This window comes from Rhipicephalus microplus, chromosome 9 (assembly GCF_043290135.1).
Source record: "Rhipicephalus microplus isolate Deutch F79 chromosome 9, USDA_Rmic, whole genome shotgun sequence".
Taxonomy (NCBI): domain Eukaryota; kingdom Metazoa; phylum Arthropoda; class Arachnida; order Ixodida; family Ixodidae; genus Rhipicephalus; species Rhipicephalus microplus.
The window spans coordinates 29,062,398-29,086,713 of NC_134708.1; the positions used below are offsets into that span (position 1 = coordinate 29,062,398).

General features: G+C 47.8%; 1 protein-coding gene across 1 annotated transcript in view; it reads left to right on the plus strand.

Moving 5' to 3' along the window:
• The first annotated feature begins 2,443 nt into the window (after window positions 1-2,443).
• Window positions 2,444-24,316, plus strand: part of LOC119163660 (uncharacterized) — a 71,447-nt gene continuing 49,574 nt past the window's right edge. Inside the window, exon 1 of the mRNA XM_075873401.1 lies at window positions 2,444-2,463. Coding sequence (XP_075729516.1) covers window positions 2,459-2,463 — 5 coding nt within the window. The 5' untranslated portion in view covers window positions 2,444-2,458. The remainder of the gene's footprint in view (window positions 2,464-24,316) is intronic.

The following is a 24,316-nucleotide window of genomic DNA, read 5'->3' on the forward strand; positions in this document are numbered from 1 at the left end:
TCGCTGGTTTGAAGACACGCTCCCAAACCTAGGCGGTTCCTAGCTGTTAGGAACGCACGTGCTTTTCTGCTGTATGCATTCAACAGTCTGCGAACTCACCTGTACTTCTGCGTGAGGTTGTCAATTTTGTTTTGCACTTGTCGGCGCGTCCTCAAAATACCCATCTGTGCAAGAGCGGCGACAATGGCGTCATTCACTCTGGCGTTGTGTTTTTCTCCTCGGAGCTCAGGAAGGTGGTCCTCCCAGATTCTAATCAACACCCAAGTGTCAATTTCACTCCATGTTACTCTTGGATTTGGTGGGGTCCCGTTACTCGTTTCTGCAGCCGTCGAGGCAGGTGATGATGTTGCAGCGTTATCGGTCATTTCTTTTAAACGTCAACACAGTGGCAACCACAACACACACGTAAACGAAATATTTTTCAATGGCGGCGGCACGCGCGACTTGCGAGGCACGGTGTGTAGGGCATCGGTGTTGAGAGTGAGAGAACTCTGGCGGGCGTAAATACAGGTAAACAAACACGCATTTTTAATAAGTACTGCAACGAAAGAACTTTTAATATTGCCAAAATTCTTTCACTGTGGCCACTTTAGTGCTCGAAATTTTTCTCTGACCTCTAGACTGCTGGGGACGAGAGTACCTCGTTTCGCTGCGAAGGTACATCGTTGAACGTCCTTCGCGAAATGCTCCGTTTACATTCGTTTGCGTAAGGGTGGTCTTGTGACATGGACCGCATCTTCGTTGTCGTAAGAACGAGGGAGTTAAACGGTCTTCGCGGGTGCCTGTGTGACAGGGGTATAAAACGCACGGCTCAATGCGTCTGCATTAGCGTTTAGCTTTACTTTCTTGTAGCGAACGTATAAATGTTAGAGTATCATGCTCCGCCTCAGTAACCGGCCTCTTTTAGGTGACATGTTATTTACCCATGTCAGAGTACAGTGGTTCGTTTCGACCACAAACCTCGAACCGGAGACATAACAGGCTAGCTTTTGAACGGCCCACACAAGGCAAGTGCATTCCTTTTCACAGGTACTGTACGCCTCTTTCCTGCAGCTCAGTTTTCGACTTAAATACAAAACTGGCCTCTCATTACTAGCACTGTCTTTCTGGCACAATATATCTCCCATGCCGCGATAACTCGCGTCGCATTGAATGACAAATTCCTTAGAGGAATCGGGTGCCATGAGAACGGGCTTTTCGCTTGAGGCCTGTTTCATCTTGCAAAACGCATTCTCTTTTTCTGAGTCCCATGCCACTTTAACCGTCTCGGGCTTTCGAAGCGCGTCAGTTAGAGGGCTGGCAATGCTAGAGTTTTGCACGTAATGCTGATAGTATCCAGCTAGGCCCAAGAATGCCCTTATCTCAGCTTTTGTGTTTGATCGTTGATAGTTCACGACGGCGGCTACGTTGATTTCTGAACGTCTCCGCCGTCCGCGCCCCACAAAATGTCCCAGGTAAGACCCCTCACCGCACCCTAGGTGATATTTAGCAGGCTTCACGGTAAGACCAGCTTCTTTCAACCTGTTCTGCACGGCTTGTAAATGCTCGACATGTTCTTCTCAGCTGTTCGAGAAGATGGCGACATCTTCAAGATACGGCAGAGCGAACTATGAGAGGCCAATAAGAACACGGTTCATTAAGCCTGAATCAACCCGTGGGTCCGATAGCAGCCCGATGATGCAACCAGCGCCATCCAGTCTGGCGAGTCTTACGCAATGCGCGACTCGCTCGCTGGATTTCGTGCCAATCGGTTGTGCCCCCGCCATCTCTGACGACAGCGCAGCTCTGGCCGACTGGGCTTCCCCTACGCCATCTCCTGCCGCCGACACGAGCTCTGGCTGAGTGGTGCACCGTCTTCGGACTCCTGCGACCGTTTCCATCTTTCCTATCACCTCTTTACCTTCACTCGCTGTCCCTGCGCTTCGCTCTCTCTTTCATCTCTCTACATATAGCTTTTAATCCTATCCTTTTAATCCCTCCTTACCCCCTTCCCTTGTGAGCTCTTGTTGAGGTGTCGCACACTGATGGAGACGGCTACGGGGCTCACTTTTCTCTTCTTTTCATTTTAAGAACCATATAAGAAGACGCAATGCGTGGCAACATCACTCGTCCTTGGGTGAAACCCAGCGCAGCGGCTCCGGATTTGAGGATCATGACGCAACCCAGCGGCGGGTCCCCATTAGAGGATTCTGCGTGACCCGGCGGCAGCTCTCATTGGACGTTGATGACGTAAAGGATCACCTGGGACCCTGTAAAGAACAACGCGGCGCTTCGCCAAGAAGCCGGCGTGTGCGTCAGAGAGAAGATATGCGGGCTCTTCGAGCCCTTTCGCTGTCGGCCCAGCTGGTGACCTTGGCAGCGGCGAGTTTCGTAGCTGTGGCGCCTTCGGCACCGTCCTGACGTCGCCCCTCGTAACAGTGGTTGGCAGCTGCGGGATCGGCCGGCGTCAGCGACATCGATGCGGTGAGTGCCTGATGTTTTCCCCTCAGTTCACCAGACTACTCTAGCACAGGTTATAGTAGTTTAGAGAAGGGCTGTGTGAAGCAGCGTGTATCACAAGCAGCCTGTATCACAACGCAGCGTGTATCACGGAAAGCGCACCTTAACGCCTCCGTAACACACGGAAAGATGACGTCACCCTTTTTTTCCGCTGACGCATCTTTATTTCCTTTAATCGGTGTCATTCGCGACTCACCTCGGCTAAATATCATTACGAATTATATTTGCGGCGAATTTCCTAGCGCACTGAATGCCTGCGACACATATTTCATTAAATGAGGTAGAGTCATAGAATGGAACGTATACTATCGAATTGTTACAAGGGTCTGACCGATGCGGTGGCATGGTTACGGGGTTCCGCTGCTGAACCGAAAGTCGAGGGTTTGAACGCGGTGGTCGCATTTTCGATGGAGGCGAAAATACCAGAAGCCAATGTACTTAGATTTAGGCGCACGTAAAAGAACCCCAGGTGGTCTAAATTTCCGGAGCCCTCCACTACGGCGTCTCTCATAATCATATAGTGGTTTTGGGACGTTAAACCCCACATATCAATCAATCAGGTATTATCATTGTTAGAACAGGTTACGAAAACAGGAATCATATGCCACAGACAGGCTGGCCAATGTTTCGATACCTATCACTGTTCAGGAATTTGTACGCACGTACGAAAAAAAAAACTGCGCATTTCACGGAGAGTGAAGTTTGGAAGCGTAATTTAATCAATGAATGTCAGCATTTCGAGCTCTCCATTTACCATTACGAAGAAATATTTTTACGGGAGATACAAGGCAAGAGAGTGAAGATACGCGACACAGAATGTCGACTCTCATTTCCGTAACGCTCAGCTGTCTCACTTCATTGCTGCGCAGAGACGTTAATTACACACATACTTAAACAAAAGTATGTCAAGCGCTTGTTTTCTGAAGCTTCTGTAAGACTGTCGCCATCCATTGCCGAGAAAGCCTGTTCGCACAGTTAAAAACCCTCTTAGTTAACTATATATAAGCCACAAAACGTCGAAATCGGAAAAAAAGCAGAGAAGCAGATACAGAGACAGAGAGCAAAGACGTGGCACTAACGACTCACGTTTATTGCGAAAAAAAAAAACTTTCCTCTCATGTCCGCATAACTCGTGCGCAGATAACAAAAAAAAAAACACCCCCAAAAAGCCAAGAAAACTAATCAAAGCAAATCATCTCTGTGTTAAAAACAAACATTCTTTCCGGGTGAGATAAACTGAAGCTGCGCTAACACATTTGTCTAGACCCAGTTTCCAGATATGGAATGCCTCAATGATCTCTCGTTCACGTTGCGTCACAGCTTTACCGAAAAATGTCACCCTATCAAAGAGGGGCGTACATGACTTGCAATGCAACAGCAAGTTAGGGTAGAAGACCTTCGTACTCCCTCAGCCGAACATTGACCCTCGGGCACTGGTGTTAACTTGTCGTTGCATTGTAAGTCGTGTGGTTGTACGTCCCTTATTGATAAGATGAAAATTTTAGGTAGGGCTAAGACGCAGCGTGAACGAGAGATCATTGAGGCATTCAATATCTGGAAACTGAGAAATATATCATGGAGGCAGAAATGTTGTAGGCCCGTGTACTCAGATTTGGGTGCACGTTAAAGAACCCCAGGTGGTCGAAATTTCCGGAGCCCTCCACTACGGCGTCTCTCATAATCATATGGTGGTTTTGGAACGTTAAACCCCACAAATCAATCAAAATCAAATCAAACTGAGAAATATGCTAGTGCAGCTTCAGTTTATCTCAACAGGAAAGAATGTTTCTAGCACAGAGGTGATTTGCTTAGATTATTGTGCCTGTTTGTTCTTGTTTTTTATCTGGGCATGCGTTGTACGAACTTGTTATAAAAGTTTTTTTTTCCGAGATAAAAGTCAGTTGTTAGTGCCACGTCTCCGCTGTCTGTCTCTGTTTCTGCTGCTTTTTTTTTTTCGATTTCGACGTTTTGTGGCTTATATAGTTAACAAAATATGTACAAACTTGCCTAACAAGAAACTCTCCGAAACCCTCTCCAGCACCTACATGGCTTCAGTATCTATACGACTTGGCCTGCCAGTATCCTGAGCAACTCGTAATGAGCCTTTCGTTGGCTCAAAAAGCAATTAAAGCTATCTTGTGCTTTTTGAGGACTACAGGCCTACGTGACCACCTTTAACTTTTGTGTAGTGCCACCGCTGCATACGCGTCAGCCCATTGTCTGACAATCCTTATTTTCTCTCTCTCTCTTTCTCTTCTCTTGTCTCCCTTTCTCATCTTTATGCCCTCTTCCCATTTTCCCAGCGTAGGGTAGCAAACCTGGCATGTGCCTGGTTAACCTCTTTGCCTTCTCTCTTGTTGTTCATCTCTCTCTCTCTCTCTCTCTCTCTCTCTCTCTCTCGTGATGTTGCATGAGTATAAAACGAATTCACAGCATGTCACATGAGATAGAAGCTTGAACATCCTATCGTGTGACTTGTTAATTGAATAATTAATTATTATTGATTGATTTATTTATTGAATGAATTCATTAATGCGCAAGTTTCTCACTTACCTAAAGACGATAACCCGACCACCTAACTATGAAATTACCTGAAGCGCTAGGTGAGTTGTTGACAGGCAAATTTTCTTGTGCTTAGGGTTCAAAGGACACCCGATTCTGGGCACCGAGTCTTCGAAACTACATCGGCTTCTTCGGGTTCTCGTAGAGCGTGCCCTTCGAAGGGGATTCCCCTTTTCGCGTAACTCGCGGTGCAGCCCCTACAATAGGATCTCGAAAGAAAAGCAAACGTAAGAAAGGAATACCGAAACGTTCCTCGGGGGTGGAGAGAACGCGGTGTTTCACAGGAGCCCCGTGTTTTCATCAAGTGTATTTTACCTCCGGAACTGAAGCACTGGGGCGAGCGGAAGAAGAGGAGAGGAGGGACGCGCCAGATTTACCCCACCGCCGGACGCGTGGCGAAGCGCGAACCGTGCGAACTCGAAACCCCGTATCCGTGCGGAGTTCAAGTGTGCGATAACGACGCTGTATGCGCGCTACAAAGCCCACGCAAGCTCAATGTCGCAAGTGCGAGGAGGGAGAAGGAGGACGAATACCGATAGGCGAACGAACGTCTCCCGCCCTTCTCGACGGAGAGCATCGGCGGCGCGGGAGGAAGTGAGCGAATGACGTGTAGCAGGACCCTCTCCGACGCCCGAGGGAGGAAGATCCAACTTCCGGCTGCATTCGCTGCCGCAAGCATCGCTCACAAACGCGTGCCAGTCGAGGGTGCCCACGCCGTTTTGCTGTGTCGACGCCGCAACATCTGAGCGCTTCAGTGTGCAGTCGCATCCCTTCCGGACAGTACAGTCTGGGGGTGGGGGTGTGGACACAGGTCTACGTCAAGGGGGTGCAAGCCCGGATCAAGGATTATGCCGCATCCTCGAGGAGGGAAGAGGGCACCATGGGGATTTTTCGGAACCCTTCCGCCCCACGGGTCACTTATAACGAGAACCAGCGGAACGATGGCGGACAGCAGCGAGCCACGGTCGAGACCGAGTACCACCGAGACTCAGCCGAGAACCGAGAGGACTTCGCATGGACCTCGTGGCTCATCCGTTCTTCGGTGCCGTCATGGACCACCGAGGACGGGGCTTTCGGTGCGCCTTCTTCCTTGGTGCACTGGCAGCCACGGTCGTGATGACGGCTCATGGGGCAACCCGACCCAAGACCGGGCTGCCCGACATTCTCGATGACCTGGAGAAATGCCACCCAGCCAGCAGTGCCACGGCCACCACTCGTGGTGCCACCGTCGTCAAAAGTGGGATCCACAAGCGGGCGCTCTGTCCGTCGCGGCCAAGCTTCGACTTCGACCACCTTCGGATTCCCGAACACCAAAACCTGACAACGGTGGAGTGTTTGTGCCAGGATAAGTTATGCCTGCCATTGAACGATTACAAGTGCACCGCCGTCCAGCACAGCATTCCTGTGGAGTATAAGAATGGCACCCGGACCAACGTCGCGCTAACGGTGGCCTGTGTGTGTGCCAGGAAGGTGTCCAGGATGGCCTACCACGGCCCTACGCAAGCTGACTAAAGACCGTTTCACATCGTCCAGAACTTATGGACAGAAAACGTTCGGGACCTATCGGTCTTAGACTGACGCCGTCCACATTTCCCCGGGCACTTCGACTGCTCGGTTTCCGCCGGTCTCGTTCTGATCGCATCCTGCGGTGAACATGGTCTGTAGTCAGTGCACCCTGTACTTGAATCACGATTATGGAACCATTGCCGTGCCCCAAACCGAGTCATACTGTCGCCGGGCGCAAATCCTGCAAAAGACAAGCCAGATAGTGAAGTTTTACGTGCCAAACAACGATGTCATCATGAGGCGCACCGTAGTCAGAGACTTTGTATCAATTGCGGGCACCTGGGGTTCCCAAGCGTGCAGTTAAAATCAAAGTACCCGGATGTCCTTGCATTTCGCCCCTTCGTAAACATAGTCGAGGTGTCCGGGAATCAAACTCGCGTCCTTGAGCTTGGCAGCGTGAACCAAAGGCAAGCGCATACCAAAGGACTGATCATCACCACCTAAAATATATGTTCACTTGCTATGCATTGCTTACGCATAGGCAAATAAGCTAGACAGGGCTCAGAGGGTGCCGGTGTTGTTTTGCTCGCCATCCTTCACGTAATGAAAGTTGTCGGTGATCGTTTTTCAACGCGTTCCGCGCGAAGTGAGATTTCATCCAGCGTTTCCCGCGCTGATTGCCATCTTGTTTGTTTTAGATTACACACATTCCTAGCTTCACATTTACACCTGTGCTGCTATTACTTCAGCCATAGATCAATGAAGAGTATTAATGCATTGTACACCATTGGGCGCGTTATGTTCATCGCTTTCATTGCTGTACTTTCGTGACCATGCTGTGATCTTGTTTGTATATATTCTAAATTGTCTTGTTAAAAGAGGAGGGGGCTGTGGGGAAAGGGTTACAACTGCGTGGTACTCGGGCGAAAAAAGTGCCGAATCGTTTGCCATTTGCCTAGACAGGTTGCAAAACTGCTTCCAGGTCTGGTCTGTCATATAGGACGGTTTCACATAGCACGGTTTCACACAACTATCTGGTCTGAATAAGCTTGCATCCGTATATATAAGGCCTCCGATATTCTTTCAGGCCGTACTTACCCATGTTCCTACTCCTGTACTCGAACCAAGTTCATAACGATGGCGTCTAGTCGCTAACTAACTATACTCGCATGTTCCTATGAACCGAGCATTTTGGTACAATATAGCGTATCGAATTTCCATGTTCCTAGAAGTCCAGCACCCGATTGTGGGCGCCAAATTTCCATGTTCCTACAAGTCCAGCGCCGATTGTGGGGCGACTTCATAAAGCCCCAACATGTGTCCGCTGTGTGTATATATGTCTGGAATATGTGTACGTTTCCAAGATGTTCATACGTCCCGTTATTTTCGAAAGTGCATGCGCCAAGCGCATATTGATCTCTTCGAAACTTTTACGAGCTACCAACCAAAGATTACCATTTCATCTGCGATCAAAACTGTTGTTAGTGCATCCCGCATTTCCGGTTAAAGAAAGCCCTTGCAAGCTCCGATTTGCTTCTACCAACCCGGAAGTGGCATTCAATCTTGTGCGAGTCTTCACATCAGTCGGAATAAACGTTCTAGTCCACAGTGCTATCCTTGACGGCATCCGAGCAGCGTACACAAAAAGTCTCAAGGCCAATGTAAGCCCGATGTGGGTCAGTTTGCCTTCACAACGTTTGTAGTTTTAGTGGTCGTCGACCACTTCGACATAATGCAGTACCCATTTTAAGTCATATGTGTTGTATATTTAAACATCACAGCGCACTACGGCAGTACCTATAAAAAGAAATGGTTGTTCCCAGTATACACGTGTATTTCGTTTTCGTTCATTGTGATAAAACACCAATGCGCATTTACCATACTGCGCACACTGAATCTGTGATATAGATCTCATAATATGTATACAGCGGTGGTCACGTCTGTGAAGAGCACTCGAGCAGCCGGGCTTTGCTCCGTGGGTCGAAACCTCGAGGCAGTTTCGGGCTCTGAAGTGGTGTATCAGGAGCACGCACGGCCTAGTTGTCAGGCTGATCACGTCAGAGCCTGATAAGGTTTCGCCCCGCAGAGCGAAAACCGACTCTTTGCGTGTTCTACACAGACGAGGACGCGGCTGTACATACAGTACGTGCGTGTGCGTTTGTTTGTTAGCGCGAAGTGTACGTGGGGCATCTTATGTTCTTTCAGTGCTGTCCGATGTTCACATCAATGGTAATGTCCAAGAAATTGTTACAGAGGAGATGTGTATAAAAAGAAATCTGTAAATAAAAGTGTGAATTCTCAGTCACCAAGAGTGTTTCAGTATTCATCCTCGTATGGAATTCGATACACAAGAACTTAATGTCCCGCATCTTTTCAGATCATTGATCCGACGCTGGAAACTAATTTGTTTAAGCAGAACTTGAAGAAAGCACTGATGCCACCAAACAAGGGCATTTACTCGTGAACAATCGTCTTCGAAATCAATACATAATGGGGCTATTTGCAAGCGTTCTATCCAGAACGGGGAAGGAATCGAACAAAAAAAAAAAACGAGAGGGAGCCACACGGGATTGGTCGACGCCATTCTGAATGTACAAAAGTGAGAATAGCTATATAATGTGCACAGAACAAACCGAGGCTCCGTTTTCGGCGCTATAGCGTTTAAGAGCTCGCTTTATCGTTATAATGGATACGAAACGGTATCCGAACGACGTGGTTTGGTGTGAAACGGAAGCGCTTGATTGATTGATATGTGGGGTTTAACGTCCCAAAACCACTATATGATTATGAGAGACGCCGTAGTGGAGGGCTCCGGAAATTTAGACCACCTGGGGTTCTTTAACGTGCACCCAAATCTGAGCACACGGGCCTACAACATTTCCGCCTCCATCGGAAATGCAGCCGCCGCAGCCGGGATTCGAACCCGCGCCCTGCGGGTCAGCAGCCGAGTACCTTAGCCACTAGACCACCGCGGCGGGGCAAGCGCTTGATCCCGAAGACCCAATTAGCCTTTCTTTCTTTTTTGGTTTTTTTTTTTTGTTTTTCGCCTGGCTTAACCCACGTTCCTACGCTAAAGATCACCACCGAACGACTCATCAAATTGCGACACCACCTAGCGTCCACTCAAGTCATTAACAAAAACTGTTAGTCACCCCGCTCTGCAATTTCAAGCTTTGAAAAACAATGCCTGTCAAAATTGATGGGGAGCAGTAATAAATGTACACTTCTTCATGCGTTGAAAGGATTTCTCAATTCCCTCAGCTCGCCTACTTGCTGTTTGCTCCCTCTTGTGCTCCAGTTTCATCTCTTCCCCGTTCTAGATAGTACACTTACAAAATACCCCCCCCCCCCCCGATGTGCAGTAAACGTTAATGGACATTCTATTGATTATAAGAAACGTTCAATGATACGCAATGAAATCTTTGTAATCGCTTTGGAAGTAGACGGTAGTTGCCAAGGGCTCCTACGTGTGCAGTGCCACTGTCAATGCTTCAGATGGTAAACTTGTGGATACTGATAGCACGAATTTATACTCCATTTTTGGGGCGACTGACCGAAGAGGGAGAACCCTGTGTGTGACGCAAGTGAGCCAGATGCACCGCCGTTTACGAACAGTATGCATGTTTTCACTGACAGCACGTAGATAGATAGATAGATAGATAGATAGATAGATAGATAGATAGATAGATAGATAGATAGATAGATAGATAGATAGATAGATAGATAGATAGATAGATAGATAGATAGATAGATAGATAGATAGATAGATAGATAGATAGATAGATAGATAGATAGATAGATAGATAGATAGATAGATAGATAGATAGATAGATAGATAGATAGATAGATAGATAGATAGATAGATAGATAGATAGATAGATAGATAGATAGATAGATAGATTAGGCATAGATTGATTTGTTCTTGCACTCGCGATTTGAGTAAACATATACTTTATATCTGGGGTTTTATTTCCCACAACAACAATATCCGGAGAGACACCATATAGTGGAGAACTCTGGAAGTTTTGACCGTCTGATGTTCGTTAACCTGCAGTGACATCGCACAGTGGGCCTCTCTATACCATTTCGCCTTCATTGAAATGTGACTGCTCCGGCTGGCTTCGAACCCACGACCTTCACGTCGGCAGCCGCGGCAACTGTCCCACTGAAGAGGACCACCTAGAATGTTGACAGCAGTTATCGTCCGCCGGTGCGACCAGCGTTAGAGGCTGCGGGTTCGGTGACGTACCCCTTCATCGCGAGCACAAGGGTGCGATCACTCCCTGTGAAGTCGGTTTTACGCATTGCATGCGCGTACGGCGGTTAGCCGTTGCTATAGCCACGGTCACGAGGCCACGGCTAGGGCTACAAACCGTCCCGGATTTCGCTGCTCTGTCCAGGCTTTTCATACAGTGTCCCGAGAGAGAGAGATAAAGATGCAAGGAAAGGCAGGGAGGTTAACCAGACGCACATCCGGTTTGCTACCCTGCACTGGGGAAGGGATGAAGGGGAGAAAAGAGGTTGCAGAGAGATCACAGTGTCCCGAGTTTCGTGTTGTCCCTGCCGGGACAGCAATGTGTGTCCCGGATTCGCTTAGGATCATCCAGTTTGGCATTTTCAAGTGATCGCACGTCCAACAGCGCGTCCCACTACCGAATTGCATGTGTGAAGCAATGCTGCGGTGACTGCGTGGGCCTTTAGCCACATTAGCCAAACTGCGGGGACTTCTTCCGTGCACATTTTCGAGCAAAAGGAAATCTTGCCGGTGCGACGTCTCCAGTTGACGTACCACTTCAAAATGACACAACAATGACGAAGCGATGGATTTCCGAGGAAGATACCATCAATTTCGCCGGCTTCCTATGTTACCCCCCGCCCCCCTTGTCCCGACTATCTGCATTGGAGGGTTGGTAACAACAGCCACGGCTGGTCGGGAGGCGTGCGCCATAGTTTTCCGTGTATACACTAGAGGCAACTCTAGCGCTAGTGTCTATGGGAGCTGCAACGCGGGGCGCTTCAGCGAGTATGGAAATTATGGGTAGTACACGGATATGTCTAGTCTTCGTACTTTACGTTCTTTCTGGCTTCACGCGGATTGGAGCTCCTTTGTTACGAAACAGCTATCGGCAAATGTTCAGTGGTTGCACTTCACCACCTTAATCAATTCTTACCATTTTAAATCGGGACACGAAGCTCAAAAGGGTTCGTTCTTTCCTCCGAAACAAAACCGAAACGCAGCAATAAACGAAGTCAATCAATCGATCAATCAATAGGTCAATCAATCAATGAAACTTTATTTTCATGAATAGATATACGCAAATACAGGGATTATTTGGACCGGTAGCCTAAAGTGGCTAGTGAACGGTCCAATACAATGTACAACATAAAAAAAGTGTACAGGTCAGCTTTGAGGTAACAAACAAAAGCAATCATATAAATACAGATAACACAGTAATACATTTTTTTCCTGCAGACATGCATACTTATTAGGTTGCAGCTAGCTTTCTACACATAGGCACTTATTAAAAAATACAATGAAAACCGAATTAAACACACACATGCTTACATATGTCTTGGCTCCACAGAAAAAAAATGATTTACATTCCATGCTAAAATTACTTGCCGTTTTAATCTCTAGGGCGATCGTGTTCTATATTTTTGTTCCATTAAACTGTATTAGGTCTTTCTCCGTAAACATTATAACATTTGGACAGAATAAAATTAGCATTCGAAGCATGTCGCGTATTGCGTTTAGGAATTGAAGAAAAAGATCAGCAGGCAAAGGTGAGTTTCTATTAATTATGTTATTTACTGAAACGGCAATTTTGTAGTCGCGCAACATTGGAACTGAGAGAATGCGTTGTGATTGAAAAATATTACATACTGATTCACCTCGGCTTATGTTTTTCAGTGTACGCTTTTGAAGTCATTCAAGAGTTATTAGATAACTGTTGTACGTCACACCTCACGATTCCAGACAGTAACCTATGTGTCACTGACACAATGAAAAGTAGAGTGTGCGAAGTATAGCTTGTGGAAAATATCGGCGAGCTTTTATTAGAGAATAGCAGCCATAGGCTACCTTTGCGCACACACTCTGTACTTGCTCATGCCAGTGTGAATGCTCATCAGAAGTGACGCCTAAATATTTAAAACAAGCAACTTGTTGAATAGGAGCGTTGTTTATTGTTAGGTTAAGAGATTCGGCGTCAATATGTTTCCTACGAGAGTGAAACACCACGTACTTTGTTTTAGTACAGTTAACAGTCAGCTGATTTCTGGCAAACCATTCCAAAAATGTTCGATAAATCGGTCGTCGCGTCATTTTGTAGATCTGCTAAGGAGTGTCCTGTGAAAACTAGAACAGTGTCGTCCGCGTACATCGGTGTCCTTGACCTCTGTAGGGATCGCGTGTCACAAGTGCGTCCACCGCCCGCAAGCACAAAGACTAAGCAAGTCCGCCTACTACCCATCATTCCCATGATCGCTGAATGAAAGTACCTTATAGTTAATTTTAGGACACTCTAGGGCGCGTGCCTCCAGACCGGCCTATAGACCGGTCTGGCGTGATTAGTTTTGCCGTCGATTGAGAGATGGTGCGGTGGCAACACCATCTCTAGTGAGCCTACATATACTACATGTAGGCTCCCTAGTCTAGGGGGAATCGGTGCGGTGGCAACACCATCTCTAGTGAGCCTACATGTACTACATGTAGGCTCCCTAGTCTAGGGGGATTCGGTGCGGTGACAACACCATCTGTAGTGAGCCTACATGTACTACATGTAGGCTCCCTAGTCTAGGGGGAATCGGTGCGGTGGCAACACCATCTCTAGTGAGTCTACATGTACTACATGTAGGCTCCCTAGTCTAGGGGGAATCAGTGCGGTGGCAACACCATCTCTAGTGAGCCTACATGTACTGCATGTAGGCTCCCTAGTCTAGGGGGAATCGGTGCGGTGGCAACACCATCTCTAGTGAGCCTACATGTACCACATCTAGGCTGCTCCCTATAGTCTAGGGGGGAATTGGCTGGGGACGTGTGGTAGCGCACTGAAGCCGCGTGGATGGTAGGCCAACCAGCGTCATCTGCGTTATCTGGGTGCTCTTGAAGGAGCTTTTAGGCCGTTTGGCGTGGTCGGCTTCCCGAAAGGTCCATGGGTGCGATACCTTCGATTGTTTATCGTGGGGATCCTCGTTGTGAGTCGGCGACAATTCGTTCGCGGTAGGTTGCTTGTACACGTTATGTTGTTTGTGCGTTGTATTGTCATTGTGCATCTAGTTGTTTGTGTGTTACTAGTTATGCATTAAATTTGGCAAGCGAGTTCGCCGTTGTGTTGGTTTGCCTGACAGCGTGGTTGTGTTCGTATGTTACACGTGAGTGCATTACCTTTCAGACCCCGCAGTGCTCGCTGTGACTTATCTCACGTGTTATGGAAGGTGTTCACCTCGAGAAATTAATTTACACGACAAGCTCGACAGGGGTACTTCCCCACCAATTACTTAAAAGGGCCCAGCGGAACAGTTAGAGCGTGTAGTTTCCATCGCTTTTTCTCGAACGGTGGAATGCACCGATATTGTTGTGCCGGTGGCAACGACAATGCTGTTATAATTTTATTTTAACGGAAAACCTCATTTGTTATTACATTAGAGTGACAAACAACGGCTGTTTTTGAGATCGGGAGTGACGCTTCATTGCGTAGGAGTGACATCACTGGCCGGGCGTTTTGACTGGTCTGACACGAGAAATCGCGAGTAATATTCACATGGTGCCAGACAGGCCACGTTGTATAGTGCGCTAAGAATTGCAGAAGCGCTCCTAATTTTATATTCTTCTCAGATACAGAATAACTTGTTTTCAAAATAAATCATACATTTCAAAACAATTGAAAAGTGCACTATAGGTGCGTCTCAGAACGGTCACCACAAGGCGAGACACCATTGGGGGATTTCCCCTCTCACACCAGCCACTTCAAAGAGTATTTCACTCGGTGGGCAGATGCTTATACATCTTGCCTTCCTGGGCTTACCGTGGCTTATGTCACCCGTAATACCTATAAGGTCGTCACTGTGAGACATTCATTTCTGTGACAAGAATGGCAGCAAGACCCCTATCGCAATGATCACTTCACACTGCTTCACTGCATCTGAGTGTCTTGAAGCACATATAGTTCTTGCTCTGGCTTATCTCCTCCTGCGCGGTAACGATTTCGGTGTCCTTTAGAGATGCAGTTATGTGGTGAACACCAAAGGGGGATTTCCCCACTCACACCAACCACTTCGCACTCTGCTTCACCGTTCCAGCTGATGCATATATATATATATATATATATATATATATATATATATATATATATATATATATATATATATATATATATATATATATATATATATATATATATATATATATACTGAGTGCTTACCTAGGCTTATCTCACACGTACACGTAATATTGTTGCTGTGCTGTTCACCTTGGCAAATGCACTTGTGTGTCAAGCACCAAGCACGATAGGGGCGTTACACGCTCACACCAATCACTTTAATGTGTACTGACACGAATTTGAGGCACTCGAACCCCCCTTCCCCTTCCCAAAGATATATATATATATATATATATATATATATATATATATATATATATATATATATATATATATATATATATATATATATAAGAAATGAACGAGCACACTTACGAAAATTTGATAGTTGTTTACTCTACGTTTTGACCGTGCCATGGCCGAAACGTAGAGTAAACAACTATCAAATATTCGTAAGTGTGCTTGTTTATTTCTTAATTATATTTGCACCGGAGGACCCACAGAACTTTTAATCATATATATATATATATATATATATATATATATATATATATATATATTGTAGCATTGATATTTGGCACAGGCCGGAACGCCAGCTGAAGAAGAGAAGGAAGAGTGTTGTTGCTGCTCGCGCTCGCTCCGCTTGACAGCTGGTCGGTTCTACCGCTACGTTTTCCACAAAGTAAACGTCTCTTCTGCTCACCACTAAAGGTGTACTATCAAGTGGTGGAGAGTGCTGGGTACCTTTTTCCATCCTGGAACTCCGCAACCGAACTCTACCTTCGCCATCAACAATGTCCATCGACGCTGCACAGCAGACGGCTCCTACATCTCCACCTGTCCACTGTCCCGGCGTCCCGAGAGAGCGAGATCCAGACATCTTCAACGGCACCGATGAGCAGGACGTCGAGGACTGGCTCTCTTCGTTCGAACGAGTAAGCGTCAACAACAGGTGGGACGAAAACGACAAACTGGGCCGCGTCCACTTTTACCTCAGAGGAGTAGCAGAGCTCTGGCTCAACAACCACGAAGCCGAGCTTACCGACTGGGCCACTTTCAAGACCACCTTCGCGGACGTGTTTGGCCGACCGACAGTGCGCAAGCTCCGTGCAGAACAGCGCTTGCGGGATCGCGCCCAACTGTCGGGAGAGGGTTTCACGTCCTACATTGAGGACGTCGTAGGCCTCTGCCGTCGCTTTGATCCTGACATGTCGGAAACCGCCAAGGTAAAACACATTATGAAGGGCATCGAGGACGATGCCTTCCACATGCTGGTGGCTAAAGACCCGCAAACAGTTTCGGAAGTCATCCAACACTGCCAAAGTTTCGATGAGTTGCGAAAACAGCGCATTTCAACGCGACGGCCTACTTTCGACATGACCAGCACGCCAGCATTGACCGTTGGTGCAATATCTCCAGAACAGACTGTATTGACCCCGCAAATCCAGCAATTTATCCGAGAGGAAGTGGCACGCCAGTTGTCCCTTGCCCCCTTGCTTCCCAGCAATACGCATGGGCTGACCTCGTCACTGCGCCAAACCATCGAAGAGCAAGTCTGCGAGGCACTTCCCCCCACGTACCAGCCACCACCTGTGTCCGCTCCCCTGACTTACGCTGACGTCGCGCGAAGGCAGGTACATGCGCCGTCAAACGTCGTCGACCCTGCCCACCAAGCGAACGCCTTCTACGCAACACACGTACCGGCAGGCTCGCATGTTCCCATTTACCGCCGTCCTTCAACGCTTCCCAACAACCCTTGGCGTACATCGGATAACAGACCTATCTGTTATTACTGTCGTCAGCCTGGCCATGTTGAGCGGTTCTGTCGCCGGCGCGTCCCTCACTCAGGCATTATTGATGGCACCTACGGCTACGCCCCCACAGAACCACCACAGACGCTGCCGTTCCATGCAGCTTCGGACACTTCTCCGCCGAGCCGCCGCGCCTTCAACCCACGCCGATCGCCTTCCCCGCGCCGACGTTCGCCTTCACCAATGCTTCGGCGTGCACCACCTGCCCAAACGGAAAACTGACCATCGCAGTTCCGGAGGCAAGAACTGCGCCACCGTCGAACTCCACAAGGCCTCGTTCTCTACCGAATAATGAAATAACTGTCTTGATTGAAGGTATCCCCGTTCAAGCATTAATAGATACCGGAGCTGCCGTGTCTGTATTGAGTGAAGCATTGTGTCGCAAGTTAAGAAAAGTTACGATTCCGCTTTCTGGTCTCTCCCTTCGTACGGCAACAGCGCATCACGTGAACCCTTCTATGACGTGCACGGCTCGGTTAATCATCCAGGGCGTTCTGTACGTGGTTGAATTTATCGTGTTTCCGCACTGCTCACACGACGTCATATTAGGCTGGGACTTCCTTTCCACACATCATGCCGTTGTTGATTGTGCCCGGGCCGAACTAGAATTGTCATCGCTCTCCGACGACGATTATAATAAGCCTTCTATTTCTCGTGTTGTCGTCGCCGCGGAGACTGATATTCCACCTATGTCTTCTGTTATTGTGCCGATCTCGTGCGACAATGCCGCTTTTTCGGACGTCATGTTCACGCCGTTAGAAGACTTCACTTCTCGAAAAAACGTTCTTCTGCCTTTTGCTCTTCTGACGGTCGAAGCCACTTGCGCAAACATTTATGCCACGAATCTCCTTTCTGTACCAGTCACCCTATTCCGTGGCGAATGCATCGGCCGCCTTGAGGACATCGATTGTGTTTGCACCAGTCAACTGCCCTATCAAGCAAAAAGCCTTGAGATCGCCAGTGTTACTTCCGCTCTCACATCCGCCACCTCTTCCCTCGACGTCTTCCTTCCATCGATTGATCCTGACCTTCCTGTTGACCAACGAACTCAACTCTTGACACTTCTCGACCACTTCCGCTCATCGTTCGACTTCAAACAAACCAGTCTGGGCCGAACATCTGCAATTGTCCATCGTATTGACACTGGCACCCACGCACCATTGCGTCAGCGTCCATACCGGGTCTCCCACGCCGAACGCCAAGTTATAGACGATCAAGTGTCTGATATGCTCAATCGTGGCGTTATACAGCCGTCTAACAGTCCGTGGGCCTCCCCGGTGGTACTGGTCAAAAAGAAGGACGGGGGCATCCGATTCTGTGTGGATTACAGGCGCCTTAACAAGATCACGCGCAAAGATGTTTATCCGCTCCCCAGAATTGACGACGCTCTCGACTGTTTGCAAGGTGCAGAATTCTTTTCTTCGCTGGATCTTCGATCGGGATACTGGCAGGTACCCATGGATGAAGCTGACCGCGCCAAGACTGCGTTTGTAACTCCGGACGGCTTGTACGAGTTTAACGTGATGCCGTTCGGCCTTTGTAACGCCCCAGCCACCTTCGAGCGTCTGATGGACAACATACTTCGAGGCCTTAAATGGCAGACGTGTCTTTGCTATTTGGACGACGTCGTCGTTTTTTCAAAAGACTTCGATACCCATCTTCTGCGCCTCGCAAGTGTCCTGCATTGCCTTACACATGCTGGGCTCCAACTAAATTTGAAAAAGTGCCATTTTGCCGCCCGGAAGCTCACCATCTTAGGGCATGTTGTCAGCAAGGACGGCGTTCTACCTGATCCTGGAAAACTCCGTGCTGTCGCCCAGTTTCCGAAGCCATCGACACTTAAGGAACTCCGGAGCTTTATCGGCTTATGTTCATACTTTCGCCGATTTGTCCGTAATTTTGCATCTGTCATGGCCCCTTTAACACGGCTACTTTCTGACACCGAGGGCATTTCGGCGTGGTCTTCCAATTGCGATAAGGCATTCGCGAAACTACGTCAATTGCTGACATCTCCACCGATTCTCCGTCACTTTGATCCTGATGCCCCTACAGAAATACACACCGACGCAAGTGGAGTCGGACTTGGCGCTATTCTTGCTCAACGCAAGTCTGGATACGACGAGTACGTCGTTTCTTATGCCAGTCGCACTCTTACTAGGGCTGAACAGAATTATTCAGTCACAGAAAAAGAATGTCTAGCCATCGTCTGGGCAATCACAAAATTTCGACCCTACGTCTATGGCCGTCCATTTGACGTCGTGACTGATCACCACGCCCTCTGCTGGTTATCGTCACTAAAAGACCCATCTGGCCGTCTCGCTCGTTGGGCGTTACGCCTCCAAGACTATGATATCCGTGTCGTCTACAGGTCAGGCCGCAAACATTCAGATGCCGACGCTCTCTCCCGCTCTCCACTTCCCCATGAACACGGAAGTACTTCTGTATCCAGCCTCGATGCTGTGGCACTTTCGTACGCGGACATGCCCTATGAACAGCGCCAAGACGCTTGGATAGCCTCTATGATAGAGTTACTGTCTCGGCCGTCCCAAGTTACGCCCAATCGTTCACTGCAGCGCACAGCTCGACACTTTACCATCCGCGATGGACTCCTGTACCGTCGCAACTACCTTTCTGACGGCCGCAAGTGGTTGCTTGTGATTCCTCGCCACCTACGTGCCGACATTTGCGACTCTTTTCACGCGGATCCTCAATGCGGCCACGCCGGTGTGATAAAAACGTATGCACGTCTCCGGCTGCGGTACTATTGGCGCGGAATGTACCGCTTTGTCCGACAGTACGTGCGTTCGTGCTCCAAATGTCAACGCCGAAAAAGCCCACCACACATAGCCAATGGACAACTGCAGCCGTTGCCTTGCCCCTCCCGCCCTTTCGACCGCATCGGAATTGACTTGTACGGTCCCCTTCCCTATACGCCTAACGGGAACCGCTGGGTGATTGTCGCCATTGATCACTTGACACGCTATGCTGAAACTGCTGCGCTGCCAGAGGCCACATCACGTGAAGTTGGCTTATTTATCCTTCACAATCTCATTCTACGCCATGGCGCGCCTCGTGAGCTACTCAGTGACCGCGGCCGTACGTTCCTCTCCGAAGCGGTACAAGCCCTTCTTCGCGAATGCAACGTTGTGCATCGGACAACCAGCGCATACCATCCGCAAACGAATGGAATGACCGAACGGTTTAACCGCTCACTGGGCGACATGCTATCCATGTACGTGTCCGCTGATCACACCAACTGGGACCGCATACTACCCTTTGTAACTTACGCTTACAACAGCGCCACTCAGTCTACGACAGGATTCTCTCCGTTCTTCCTCCTTTACGGGCGCGAACCTTCCTCATTCATGGACACCATTCTCTTGTATCATCCAGACGCTTCGGAATCCACAACTCTATCTGAAGTCGCCACCTATGCAGAAGAATGCAGGCAACTCGCGCGTTCCTTAACCGCCCAAGATCAAGCGTACCAGAAGAACCGTCACGACGAAAACCTGTCTTCGCAGTCATACTCGCCTGGCGCCTTGGTATGGCTTCGGGTTCCCTCATCTGTTCCTGGTCTTTCCACCAAGCTACTGCCGAAGTACGAAGGCCCCTACCGAGTCCTACGTCAGGCCTCACCGGTTAACTATATTGTTGAGCCGGTTCAACCATCAACAGACCGACGGCATCGAGGCCGCGAGACTGTTCACGTAGATCGATTGAAGCCGCACTACGACCCACCCGTCGTACCCGTTCCATAGGTCGCCAGGATGGCTCCTTTTCTGAGGGGGGAGTGATTTGTAGCATTGATATTTGGCACAGGCCGGAACGCCAGCTGAAGAAGAGAAGGAAGAGTGTTGTTGCTGCTCGCGCTCGCTCCGCTTGACAGCTGGTCGGTTCTACCGCTACGTTTTCCACAAAGTAAACGTCTCTTCTGCTCACCACTAAAGGTGTACTATCAATATATATATATATATATATATATATATATATATATATATATATATATATATATATATATATATATATATATATATATATATAAGGGAAAGAAGTGTATACCTAAGGGCTCGTTTTTTCGTGTTTTAACACAATATTAATGAGATCTAACAGACAGTAATGCCAAAGAATGTACAGGGGAAGCTATTAAAACCAATGGAATGTAAATAAGAAGAAAGAAAAGTGGACGAAAAAATAACCAGCCTTGAGCAGGAATCAAACCTACGACCTTCGAATAACGCGTTCGATGCTCTAATCACTGAGCTACCACTGAGCTATATATATATATGCACACGCCCCCGCATGGTGAGCACTATCAACGCTAGCTCTCCCCACACCAGAGCCAGCCCCACCGCGATGGACATCATCACGATGAAATCAATTCAGTTTTCACTGGATTCGCGAATTATGCGTTCTTCGTGCAGCCTGAATCGCAGAAATTGTCAGAGAACTCTGGACGACCATGCACTTATCGTTGTTTACGTGAACCATGTGAGACTGACAGCAAACCGACAGCCGTTGCTATAGTACGTCCCGAAATTCGGTCGTCCCGTGACGTCAGACTTGTGGTGGCCATGAAGGTGGCATACCACTGCGAAGGCGCCCCCTCTATACCGAAACCGAAGTTACTGTTTTAAGGTATTCTGGTATTCAAAAATATATTCAATGCATTTTCAAGCCCCCCGGCACTCTAGGATTATCAACACACGTGAGTTTATTTTGGGTAGCAAATCGAAAAAAATATTTAAAATTCCACTTCTGCTTTAACGTTCCTTCATCTGCAACGGAGCTATCGGGTCTTCGAGCACCAAGTGCTTACTGTGACTTATCCTGCCGAATGCTATAGGAGCTATTCACGTGACATCATCACGCGCCGTTTTGATGTACAATTCACAGCTTCCAGCAGTGCTGAAGACAATCGTTATTAAGATAAGAAAGCGCGCATTTTTCTGTGCCTTCTGTACTACAAAATGGCAGCCGAAGCGACGTCAGTTCACACTCCCTATAGCGCGAATCGAAGACGAAGGCACAAAGACAAACGAATACCTTTTGCATAAACTATTTTTTTTTTTTTGCGTAGCTCATCTTTCGTCATATTTTGTTCGTTGTGGATCTGGCGTGTATGCCAGAACCACACAATAAAATGATGGTCTGCAGTATGTCTAAATAAATAAATAAATAAATAAATAAATAAATAAATAAACAAATAAATAAATAAATAAATAAGTAAATAAATAAATAAATAAATAAATAAATAAATAAACATTCGTTTAGGCAACTTGGCTGGAAGTTAGCGCTCGTTCTCGTTTGTCATCGTGTCCTCGTCTTCGATTCGCGTTGTAACACTGGTCGCGACATACCAACAATAGCACAAGCCGCGATCCTTCCAAGCTATCTCATGTGTAATGATCTGGGCGTCCTCCTAGAGGGATAGTCATATAGTGAACCAGCATGGAAGGAATCCTCACTCACCCCAACCACTCCACACTCTGCTTCCCTAGATGTTTATGTAGCTCGCTTTGTTAGAAGTGCCGAGTCCTAACGAGAGCTTGTCCCACACCTGGGTATTGCTGGTGTCCATCTTAAGAAATTTATTGGCATGGCAAGCACTGAAGGCGCACTTTCCCATCACACCATTCACTTCACAATGATTTCCTGCATTTAAGTAATTTGTGATTCACTCGGCTATGTGGAGTGTTAGCTAGACTATATTGAAGCATCAAGTGATTAGCACCTGCTTAATATTTTGGGTGTCATCCACGAGGATCACAGTTTTCGTGCCAACACTGGAAAAGGCATTTCAGCAGAACTTCTATCGTGAGGGCGGGAACCACGGCTGCTTGTTTACTGCGCAAGAAAACGTGCGCTCCTTGGCAGCTGTCGGCGACTCGCTGCTCTATTGATAGGTATCACCGATGACGTTAAAGGGACACTAAAGAGCAAAACAATTTTTCGCGTATAAGTAAAGTATAATTTCCCAATCCTGACAACACAGCTCTTAACGCGACACTACCCTTGGCAAGCCAGAAAACGATACTCGCTTGCTGGATTTTGTGGCGACCGGTTGTGCCCCCGCGATCTCCGACGACGGCGCAGCTCTGGTCGACTGGCTCGCCCAACGCCATCTCCTGACACCGACAAGAGCTCTCGCCGAGTGGTGCCCCGTCCTCGGACTCCTGCGACCGTGTCTATCTCTGCTATCTTCTCCTTATTTCTGTATGTGGGTCGCTCTGTCCCTGCCCCTCTCTTTATTTCTATACTTTTTATTCCTCCCTATCCCTTTTAATCCCTCCTTACCCCATCCCTCATGAGTCACTGTTGAGGTGTCACACCATGATGCAGACAGTTACGGGGCTCACTTTTATATTCTTTTCTCTCTTTCAAGAATCACTTTTTTCCCTTCCAGAAACGAGTGAAAGCAAAATACGGGTGGGAACGCCCCTGTGAAATTCCTGCACCAAAAACCGTGACGTACAGAATTTTGAAGGCGCCTACTGGGTCCTTCGTAGCTTTTAATCGATAAAACTAATTCGCATTGTCACCTGTGGGTATCATAGACCTAGCGTACGAAGTTCTAGAAATTTTCATCAAGCCAATGTTGCGAAAATTTAAAAAAAATTTTAAACTTGTTACATCCCACACTGGAAGTTCGGCGCGAAATTAAAAAAGGAAACTTCAACCTTGATTTTGTGCACTAATAATGAACCTGTAACAGTAACACAATTGGCCTTAGAGTTCTTAGAGTGCAGCTTGTCAATTTAAACCAAGTCATTGTTTCTCCTTATGGAGTCCCTTTAAAACCCTGCCCTCGTGGGTGCAGCCAGAAATGGGGCTGGTGGTGTTCGCCCTCACGTTATGTACGTTATTTTGCATGTTTGCATGTGTGAATGTTTATTTAAGTACCCCGTAAAACTTTTGGGGAAGGGTTTAAACCCGTCCATACAACCCATCTGGCTATGCCTTGCCCCCAATGTCCTCTGCATCCATGCTTCGTACGACGCCTCCTCTATAGAGGGGGCGCTGCTTCATCAAACCCTCATAGCGGATACGTACACTGGTTGGAGTGCGTCATCATCATCATCAACAGTTATCGGTTAAGAAGAAGGTGAAGGAAGCTGAGACCGATATGTGGAGAGTTGGCATGACTAAGAAGTCCGCACTAGAGATCTATCGAACTTTAAGCAGGAAATTGCCAAGGAAAGGACCTATATCATAATACTCGGGGTAGTTCTCTACTGTTTGAGATGGGGACGGGAGTATTGTGAATCAAGGCATATCGGGCCAAATACGAAGAGGTAGACACGGTATGCAGTGCGTGTGGAGAGGAGGAGGAAACTGCCGAACACTTGATAAGGCTCTGTAAAGGGCTTCACCCTCTAGTTCAGGATGATCGCGCATTGTTTTTTAAAGCACATGGGGTTTAGGGACAGGGAGGGCAAAATAGACTTTAAGCGGGCAGAATTAACTATAAGGAGGTTATCTGGTTGGTGGCTAAAGTAAAGGCACGAGTGAAAATTAAACCCTTCACTCCAAAGTACCAGTCCTCAACCTCAATATTTAAAGGGTAAAAAAGTCTAGTTTTTGGTTAACTAAGTATTACGGCTTGGTGGCGTTAGC